At 47.7% G+C, this 10,972-nt stretch overlaps 1 protein-coding gene across 1 annotated transcript in view; it reads left to right on the forward strand.

Annotated features, from left to right (window-relative positions):
* The window catches only part of Reep1 (receptor accessory protein 1), a 127,552-nt gene extending 116,580 nt beyond the window's left edge, over window positions 1–10,972 (forward strand). Inside the window, exon 7 of the mRNA XM_008836737.3 lies at window positions 9,876–10,972. Coding sequence (XP_008834959.1) covers window positions 9,876–9,886 — 11 coding nt within the window. The 3' untranslated portion in view covers window positions 9,887–10,972. The remainder of the gene's footprint in view (window positions 1–9,875) is intronic.

A 10,972-nucleotide genomic window follows, 5' to 3' on the forward strand; every position in this document is an offset into this window, starting at 1 on the left:
GCCGAATCTGAGCTGATCACCCTCCTCCTAGGGTTCCCACACTGGGAATTCCTACACATCCTACACAGGGACCTCCCTGTTTGCCTGGCCTGGTTTCTGTTGGGTGAGGGCTGTCTCTGATAGTCCCCCCACCCCATTCCCACAGTGTGTACCTGCTGCTCCACCTGCCGCACCCGGAAAGGTGAGTAGCACTTAGCCTGCCTGCACCCTGCTGGACTTGCCTCGCCTCAGGAAGAAGTGCTAACCAGGAGCTAGACCCTGACCTTGGGGCTCCCTTTCTGCATGGTCCAGAGGTGGGGACAGGATCCTTAGCAACAGCAAATACTCTGCCTTATATTTCTGAGTGCTAGGAGTGGCCAGACCTCTCAGTTTGACTGAGCCCAGCAGATCCACTCCAAGACGGCTCCAGGGCTACTGACCTCAGTTCCTTACCACCTGTATCTGTCTCAGGCTGCCTGGGAATCCCTAGACATGACAGGTGGCTTGGGCCACAGTGGATGGTCAAAGACAGAGGGGCGGACAAGAAGCTATACCTTTGGAGTCATGCTGCCTGTTTGAGGGGAGCAAGTCACTGAGCTCAGCCCACATTCAAGGAGAGGAGAATCATCTCCACCTCCTGAAAGGAGATTCAAAGGATGTGTGTGGGTATCTTTCAGCCATAACACAGCTGTACATGCCTGTGTAGTGAGTCCTGAGGACACAGGGACTTGCAAGACCCTCTGGTAAGGAAGCCCTGAATTTTCAGGAGGTTCTGGCCCAGCCAAGGGAGCCCTGGTTTGCCACTTACTAGCTGTGCAACTTTGTGTGAATCACTTAACTGCTCTGAGCCTGTTTCCTCATCTTAAAATGGAGATAAAGGCCCTGCTTTCCTTCCTGCACTATTGTGAAAATGACTGTGAAAAGACTTCTTGAAGGATGACTACTAATTTTTTATTTTTTATTATATTTTTAGTTATTAATTTGTGTGTGTGAAGAGGAATATGGACATGTGGGCCATAGCACACGGGAGGCGGTCAGAGAATAACTTGGGGAAGCTGGCTTCTCTCCTTCCATTGTATAAATCATGAGGATTGAATTCAGGTCATCGGGCTTGATGGCAAATGTCTTTACCTGCGGAGCCATCTCTCCAGCCTGTGACTGCTATTTTTATAGCCTGGCATAACCAGGAGAACTCAGGACTAGGGGTCTCCCAGTTCGAGGCAGGGACTGCTGCTGCTGCTTGCCTGTGTGAGTGACAGCTGGTGGAGTTGTTGCTGGCCATGCTGCCCTCTTATGAGCTGCTGTTGCTGTTTTCCTAGGCATTGTACTAACCCAGTGCCTTTGACCCTCTGCTCCCCACTAGAGGAACTCCTCTGAGTCTGAAGGCAAGAGGGGCCACCCCAGCCTATTGGCTGGTGTCAGGAAGAGAGAAAGGCAGGTGCAGCAGTGCCCATTATTGCCTGTGATGCTAGCCCTGAGTCCACAGAGGCTTAGCATATCCCTCCCACTCCGGTGGCTGCAAACGAACATGAAGCTATGTTAGATGAAGCACCCTGCCTTTCCTCTATGTCTTCATCTTTAAGGTGTCTGAGAGCTAAGTGTTTTAAGAGCTGAAGAAGTTCTGGGGCTTTGGAGGTCATGGTGAGTGACAGACAGGTGTGCTGAGTAGCATTCTACCCTCCTAGTCCATGTTGGAAGTTTGGGGGATTTCATTGCTAGATACTGGCACAGGGGTATAAACTTGCTAGTTCATAGGAAACAGCCTCAGGCTTCTAGCGTCCCTAGATGACCATGGTCATTTCTGCCCACCCTTTAACATATTGAATCTGTATATCATGAGCTGGGATAGTGTCACCTGGGGCCAGGAAGGTTAATGCTCCCTCTTTTCTGCTCCACTGTTCCTCCTGGCTCTAGGAAGCCTTCACCTATGGGAATGCCAGTGGTTTCATAGTCAAAGGCTGCATACCAGACAGTTAACTATAACTGCAGCTGATTGATAGGAATTTGCAAATTCTGTGAGCCACTGCAACAAGCAGCTTGTATACCGGAGCAGTTCCTGGTCCTAGGGTAAATGGGAGTTGCCGAGAGTGAATCAGCCAGTAGCAAATAACTGGAAGCATCCAGTTGAGATGTCTGTGCTTGGAGTCCTGACCGGGAAGCCTTAGCCCTAACGGCCTTCCCCAGGCCCTACAAAGGTCCTGTGGACATCCAGTGCTCTAGAATTCTCTCCCTGCTCCCCAGAGCTGATTACAAAGAGCCATCCCATGATTCCTCCAGTCCTCTGTCTTTAGGGATGTCTCTCCACTCTCTGGACCTCAGTCTCCCTCTGTAAAGTAGGGAGGCATGACCTGGATGCTTCTGTGGTCCCTCCAGCTCTCTGTGAGTTAAGGGCATTGGACAGTGATGTGCTGGCAGAACGTATTGGTGTAAGTCTTGTGCCTCTGGCTAGAGACTGACTCCCAAGAAGCAGCACCACGAGGTAGAATTCTAGGGGGTCTTGGATGCTTTCCTTCTGGTCCTCTGAAATGACCTGAAATGACATCACATGGAACACTGCTCAGTCCAGAACCTGAGAAGGTTCAAAGCATTCTTGGAGACTTGTAGTCCCTCAGACCTTGTAAATCCAGGACTTAATTCAGGACAGGGGTAGGGAAAAGAAAGGTGGACATCTCAGAGGCTGATAGTGGCCTCGTAGGGCAGTGACAGCATGACATTAGGGCTCAGAGGCCCTGAAGCAGCAGATGTTGGACAGAGCCCATCCTAAACTATGCTTCTCAGATACTGCTAGTTCTGCTATCTGCCGGATACTGCCATCTGCCAGTTAGTCGATTCCCTGCTGTTTCCTGCATGCTTCTGTCCCTCTTTCTAGGTGCTTCTATTCTTACCTCTCTCTATCCACCACACTTTCTCCCCTCTTTTCTGTCTTCCTGAGGGACGAGAGAACTGAACTCAGGATCACTGTCCATCATTACTCAGGGAGGTGTGTTGTACCCTTTTGAAAAGAAGTATGTGGGGCATAAATTTAAGTATATGTGAGTTTCATCCCCAAAGGCCCTCTCTAACAGAGTATTCTTTCCTTTCTCTTTGGTGACTGCTGGGGACCCGGATGTAAGTGTTCCAAACTGGCATGCTCTTTGGGTACTTTTGCTGCCTTCCATTAATCACTAATGTGTGCCGTGTGGGATGTATGCTAACCTGAGAGTGTTGTGTTGCACGGTGGATGGGTGTGGCTCAGGACTTGGAGCTGGTAGATCTGTTCAGGCCTTTAAAGGGTTTAGACTCTCCATCTTCTCCCCACTCTCCCCCAGTGAGAAGGTGGAACCAAAGACCTCCTGCTGCATAGTGCTGGCCTGTGACTAACACACACCCATCCCCTCTATGGAATATAACAGGGAGCCCTGTCCTTAAGTAGATGTCACCAACTTTGGCCCCTTGGTGGCAGCTGTGTGGGCTTGAGGCCTGGGCTGCCATCGCTCAAGGGTTGTCAAGAATGTGGCATGACTTCCTATGGGAGATCCTGTACCCATACAAGTCATCTCTGGGGCCATCAGGGTACTGTGGCATGGTCCATTGTCTGGACTGAGGATCTATTGGGTCATGGGTCTATGCAGATCTATGAAGACAAGAGCAGAGAAGAGGCACACTCCTCAGACAACTTGTCCTGATCCTCAAATTGGTGCCACCGTCAGTGGAGCTATGTTCCATATGGCCTATCTGGTTATTCTCCTGCCTGTTTCAAAAAGGATATATATATATGAAATGGTGAATCAGAAAAATGAGGACTGAGGAGAGGGAGTAGGCAAGGAAGATGGGATCAGCAATCAGGAGAAAATGTTAACTATAGACCACCAGGTCCCAAGTGTCAAAGACAGCTTCCTCACAACCACCAGAGAGGAAAATAGGGAAGCCATTCAGGATCCACAGTGCTCTGGGGCTCAGAAGCCTGGCTCGTCCAGAGCATATATTCTCATGGTCCTGAGAGTAAGACAGAATATATAAATAAGGGACTAGGGATGCAGCTCAGTGGTACAGCATTTGCCTGATGTATGCAGAGCCCTACATGGGTTTCCATAGCTTTCATTCCAAAGCCACTTCTGCCCCAGCTGCTCACACTGGCCTCCCTTGCTCCCAGCATCTGCCCATCTGAGCTCTGGTTTCTACTCCTGCCTGTGTTTCTGGAATGACCTCAACTCTTAGGGGGTCATAGGATCACTTTGTTTCAACCTTATAGCCTTTATTCACAGTTGCAGTGGAGGACATGCCCAAAGCCACCATGTCAGTTTCAGTCCCAAGGTGGTTATTTTTGTCTTGTTTTGTTTTGTTTGCTCTTTTGAGACAGAGTCCCCAGTTCTGGCCTGGAACTCACTATATAGCCTAAGCTATCTGGTGGCAAGTTTCTTGTCTTGTCTTCCCAAGTGCTAGGATTGCAGGCATGCACCACTATGCCCCGCATATGATGTGTTTTTTGATGATGGTGATGATGATGATGATAATGATGTGTGATTTCATTGTTCAGCCTCAGCACATCCTGGCATGGTGAATGAACTGGGTAATGAGATGCCTGTGGATCCTGCTGTTTCTCTGAGCTACCTTCCGATACCCATGGCAATCAGTATGGGAAAAGCCCTGGAAACAGGGTTCAAAGGGAACAGCATGCATGTGCAGAGTCCCAAATTCAGCCAGTATCCATCCCCACCCCTAGGATGCCAAGCCGGGTGGAGCTGCCCCGGAGGCTTCAGCTTTCTCCCTGGTCTAAGAGGAGCCTTGGGTCCTGGGCAAGCCTGTCTCTTATGCTTCCTCTATGTGTGTTCAGAGGAATATCCTGGTTAGCAGGTGTCAAGCTCAAACCTGGGGCAGAGCTGGGTTCTCTAAGGTGACACCAGGTTTCCACTTAGCTTAGCCAAGACACAAGTAGCAGCTGGGTGCGCAGGCCTGCCTCATGTTCAGAGGGTGTCAGAGGTTGCTGAGACACAACCCCACAAACTCAGGCGCTTTCTGTTGGGCAGAAACAATGAAACTGACATGAAATCAGGGCATATAACAGGAGCTTCAGGGGGACGACTCTAAGCACTGTTTGGGGGGGTCTCAAGGTGGGGAGGCTCTGGAGGGCCAGAGTATTCAGGGAAGCCGTGTGTGGTTACCGCGAGCCGGGGCAGGGGAAAAGGACCAGAGATCAACTTAAACTCGGAGTAAACAAGCTGAGGGAAGCACAAAGTGAGAGAGGAGAAAAAAAAAAAAAAAAAAAAAAAATCCAAGGCAGATTTATGATGTCAGGCTCTGACTAAGGCGAGAGCGTCTCAGCTCACTCTCCGCCCACATTTCGGCTCTGCAGACCTGGTTAAAGCAGCTGTGTTCTCGTGCTGCCCCCTGCTGGCTTCTGAGGAGGATGGCAGCAGAAGCTGGAAAGGCTCAGCATTAGGGAAATGTCGCTAGTCTGTTCCACATAGGATTCTGTTAACCAGCAGAGCTCTACTGATGGAGAGAGCCAGTTCCACATGACTGAATGTGATTTTAGGAACAGTAACAAGGCATCCCAGAAAGAGCGTGGATTTCTGTCTGAAGACCTAGGATACTGAGACCAGATGAGCTGGGGTCCTCTAGCTCTACCTCTGTGATTCTAAGCGAAGACAAACATTAGAAGTATGGAAAGATGTGTTGGGCCAGGTGTGGTGATGCACGCCTTTAATCCCAGCACTTGGAAGGCAGAGACAGGCGGATCTCTGTGAGTTCGAAGCCAGCCTGGTCTACAGCCTGGTCTGTAGACCCTGTCTCAAAAAAAAAAAAAAAAAAAAAAAAAAAAAAGATGTCTGTGAATGTCAGATAAACTGGGTATAGGGAAAAGAGTGGTTTACATCCAACTAAAATAGGGCTTCCTGGCCCATAACATGAAATAGGCTGCATTCAATTGGACAAACTAATTCTGGACCTCTGCCTATGAATTTATTCAGGGTAGGCTGAAATAGGAATTTTGCTATCATGTGGGGGTGGGGTGGGGCTACATTCAGATTTTGCTTCTAAATGAGGGCCTTCTGCTTTGCCAGCACTGGGTCTTGTGAAATAAACATTTTGCAAAGCTTAGCTTAAGGTTATCCCTTAAGGTTTCTTATCCCATCTCTTACAGAATGCCTGAAGCTGCCTACCTAAGGATAATGCACTATCAACATTGCCTGTGTATACAATATAGAAAACTAAACATCTCCCCTTGACATCATAGGGGAGATTCTTTCCTGAGCATTCTTGCATTGAGTCAGACATCTAAGATGCAGGGTTTGGAATGTCTCAGTTAAGGTGACTTCTCTTGTCCTCCTGGGAGCTGTTCAGTAGCTTCTGACACCATGGTTGTTTCTGTGCACACTCCTGGGGAGTCTTCCAATTACACTCTCACCTTCCCAGGCCCCTGCAGGGAGCCCCAGAGACAGTGGAGCTTTTTCAGACCTGGGACCTCAGCTATCCGTAACAGGCTTGTCGTGCTGTGTGCCTAACCTTGATCTTCCTGCCCTTCCTTGCTCCTTTCCACACTGAATCCTCCTCGCTGTACTTTGTCTCCTCTGTATAGATTGTAATTGGACATTAAGTGGTTGAGGGAGATGTGAATGAGGGTGGTGTGAAGTCATGGGAGCCCCACCAGGTCCAAAACCCACTGGCATTTTCTGACGAGGAGGAGGAAGACCTGCTGGATTTCATGTACAAGTATAAGGCACCGAGAAGGACGGAATTGCCCCTGGAGGTACATGGTATCTGGGGCTGTGGGTTGGAGCATGAGTTTGCCAGAGGCTTTGCCCTAGAGATCTGCTGGTCCAGGGAATGGCATCTCTTGCAATGCCATTTCCTGAGTTCTCAGGTGAAAAGGGGATCTCACTCCACCAAACAGGCGAGACAGGTCACCAGGCAGCCTCCAGCTATCTGCCAAGGTGTGTGTGTGTGTGTGTGTGTGTGTGTGTGTGTGTGTGTGTGTGTGTGTGTGTAGAGAGAGAGAGAGAGACAGAGACAGAGAGACAGAGAGAGAGAGAGAGAGCCTATTAAGAAATATTTAGAAATAGGAGAGGTGGTAACGCAGCCAGGTTTTTTTATTTTTTCCAAATAACAACTACTAACCCAAAGTGATACACAGGTAAAGAATACAAATAAATGTTCTGAAGGACTCAAAACCCCTAATGTTATTTGACAAAATTTATAAATAAAGCTTATTCATTACTTTATCTGCTAGACATAGACTTGTACCTAGTATACAGCAGCTGTTCATAAGGTGTTATTAAAGGGAAACAGCTCTTACACTTTGTATTTATATATATATATATATACATTTATGTATATATTTATATATATTTAAATATATATATTTTACATATATATTTATATATTTGTGGAGATAGTTCTTTCCTTCCACCTTGTGGGTTCTGGGGATTGAACTAAGTTCATCATGCTTGGCAGTAAAACCCTTATCAGCAGAGCCATCTTGATGGCCCCACAGCTCTTTAAAGTCACCAAAAAACAACAACAACAAAACCCAAGATATTTGAAATTATAGCCAGTTGTAGGTCTAGACATTTTGGCAGCAGGAAGGCCATGCATAGAGCTCATGTGCTATGTTCTGTGACACAGGTGAAGAGTCACTAGTCAGAGGCCCAGGGCAAGACCAGCAAATTGGGGATCCCAGAGACTCCCCATGTTCCTCTCCTCTTCACTACCTGCTGGGCCCGCTGACCTGAGGGTTCATTTGGGGAAAGTTGGGAGTCCCCTGTCATACAGTTAAGAGGCCCCCATAAGGATCAATGAGATGCTCAGAAACATTCCCCCACATAAGCATGGCGGCCTAGCATTCTTGTTCACATCAAGAAAGAAGCTAAGACCACCTCAGCATGCAGGAGGGCTTCACATTTCTTTCTAAGGTGGATCGTTCCATATTCTCTCCACCCCCTTTCTCTCAGTGCTGGGTCAAACCCAGAGATTTATACATATGCTAGACAAATGTTCTACCACTGAGCTATAGCCCCAGCAGGCCATTGTGGATCAGTTCTGGTTTCTAGATGAGTCCTGTCTGGGCAGTAGGGCCTGGGAAACCTCATGATAGGCAGAGGAGTTAATCCTAAATATTCCAGGGTCCAAAATATTATACTCTTTCCACTTTTTGTTTTATTTTTGAGACAGGATCTCATTTTGTAGCCCAGGCTGGCCTCGAACTCCCTATGTAATGAAGGTTAGCTTTGAACTCCTGATCCTCTTACATTTACTTCCCAAGTTCTGGGACCACAGGAATACACCACCACACCTAGGTGTGGTTTTGTTTAAGCTGCACAAATTGCTTCACTGTTTACTGTAATGGTCAAAAGACAGTTGCCTAAAAAGGAAAGTTCTGCTGCTGCTCCAGTCTCCATCCAAAGGTGGATGGCAAACTTTTCTTATGAAGCCACACCCTGAGGAATCTGCCTATTCTCTGCTCTGTTCACTTCCCTTCTAGGTGGCTGCCTTCCACAAGCCCATTCAGTCACTAGATGGTGGTAAAAGGGCCATGGGCCTGCCCTCAGGAAGCTCAGAGTCTCATGGGCAGTGAAGGGAGATACCCACAACCAGGGCCAGGGTGCAAAGTCCTCTGCTATGGGGCATGTACAAAACTGTGAGGAAAAAGGGCTGGAGGTGTAGAATTCATGAGTAGAGTGCTTGCCTACCATGTGTAAGCTCTAGGTTCACTGGTCCAGTATGGGGGACAGGAATCATTCAGCCAGGCTTGGAACACATCTGTAATCTCGGCACTGCCCTCAGGAGGCTGAGGAAGGAGGATTACCACAAGTCTGAAACCAGACTGAGCTGGGGGAAAATGAACTGATCTTCCTAAAGGGAGGGACTCTAGACAGGCTGACTAGATCCCAGTGGATGAGCTTGCACTGAGGGACATCTGGGGACACTAACTTGACATAATAGGCCTTAACACAAATGACAGAATGTATGAACTCCAGTGGGGGGGGGGGCTATGGGAGGGTGCCAAAGGGGAAGAGAGTACAAAGATGATTTTCTGTATGAAATACACAAAAATTCGATTAAAAAAATGCAAAGATTATGCAAATAAATAAAACCTCCTCACAATCTCAAAAAAGAAAAGAAAAGACAGAGACCCTGTCTCAAATAAACAATACCCAAACTACTATAAGGTAATGAAGTCTGGCTGTGTGTGGCTGGACAGTGGTAAGCACGTCTCAGGAAATCCCAGGATTAACTGACTTTTTAGTTGGTGTTCAGGAGGATTAGAAATGTGCAGGTCAGAGGAGGGAGGAAAGGGCTTCCAGTCAGAAGGGACAGCAGTATAAAAGGACAGCATGGACAAAGTTCTCTCCCCACAGAGAAGCCTGGGGTCAGGGGCAAGGTGACGGTGGATTGAGAGCAGCAGTGTGAACTCCCTCCAGTGCTGTGCTAGACAGCCTTCTCTTTTCTTTCACTTCAATCATAACGCCTCCTCCTGTGGTTCGTGCCTCCCATGAGAGGAAGAGTCCCTTCAGTCATTTAAAGAGGCGCGCGGGGGGGGGGGCGCTTTGTAGAGTGGCTTACTGGGTAGTAAAACCTTTGACATCGTGAAAAGTTGAAGCACACACCAGGAAACTTGAGTCCAGTTCCCAGTGGAAATACAGAAACAAGCAAAGAGCTGGAGGTGTTTCCTTGGGACTCAGGAGATGCAAAACAGCCAAGAGAGGTGTGGGCTTTCTCAAGGGGCTCAGCCTCATGTGGTGCAAGGCTGTGACTCTAGTGTCTGATTCCTGCTGTGGGGACACAGATGGAGACCCCAGCTCTGTCCAGTGAGGGCAGCTGGCCAGGAGCTGATGTCTCAATAGCCTTTCCCAGGTGCTGTCCCCCAAGAGTCTACCCTCATGTGACATAGACAATGACTTTTCTGTCTTCTCTACCAGGCACCGCCTAGAATCCTTCGATCCCGCTTCAGGAAGAAAAGTACCTCATCCTCGGCCACTGAAACCACGTGAGATGAGCCAACAGCACCGGATCCACAGAATGTTTCTTCTCTGCCTTAAAGAGCTAGTCATTAATAACAGAAATCCGCAGGCTGGGTTTGCTTTGAGTGTGTAGCCTCACAGACAGCCTTTACTCGCTCCCCTCTTCCGTCTTATAATTTTTTTTTCTTTTCTTTTTAAAAAATTTTTTTGACCGGGGAGAGGCTAAAGGGAAAAGTTGGGAATGACAGGTGAACTTTAAGTTTTGGGGGGTTAGTAATTTTCCACAATGGGCTCGGCATTTTAAATGGTAGTGTTTTTAGAAATGTAAGCTCCCCAGTGCTGCTGAGATGTACATCTGTAATTTATCTGTTGCATAGTTTTTAGTCCTGTAAATGCAAACGAAGTGATTTTTTTAAAACCTTTTTTGTTGTTGTTTTTGGTACTAATACATTGGGACTATGATGTACATATTTATGGCTTTTGGCTTCATGTAATGAACTTGCAAGGGCGCCAGAGGCTCTAAGTGAGAGAACCGCAAAAACAGAAATGTAAACAGTATTTTGAGTCTAGGCAATGTCTCCGATATGCTTGTAAAGCTTCCAAATCCAGCACTATAAAGCATCCCTTTTCCTGCAGGAAGATGGTCCGTGTTCTTCAGATGTTTGTATAGTCTGCAGGGCAGCACTGAGTCAGGAGTGCACACGAGGTTCAACAACAGGGACAAGGGTTGGAGAGGTCAGAGAAACAGCCGAGGACACGGAAGGGTAGGGAAGCTCAGCTTCCCTTTCCTCCTTCAGAGCTCCCGGGCCCTTGCAGGGTGGCGTTAACACTGCCTCAGGCAGGTGGCTCACCCTTAGTAGAAGTGTTTGGGAGATGGAGACTCAGAGCCGTAGGAAGAATTTTGAGCGTCTCAGAAGTGCTGGGCAAATAAATATTTCTTCCTCACAGTGACCAGTGCTGTGCTTAATTTCCCCAAGAGGAGCCTACAATTTGAGTACCTTATTTGAGAGAATATTAAGCAAAAAAAAAAAAAAAAAAAAAAAAAAAAAAAAAAA

Source organism: Nannospalax galili, unplaced genomic scaffold (assembly GCF_000622305.1).
Source record: "Nannospalax galili isolate Female #2095 unplaced genomic scaffold, S.galili_v1.0 scaffold138, whole genome shotgun sequence".
Classification (NCBI taxonomy): domain Eukaryota; kingdom Metazoa; phylum Chordata; class Mammalia; order Rodentia; family Spalacidae; genus Nannospalax; species Nannospalax galili.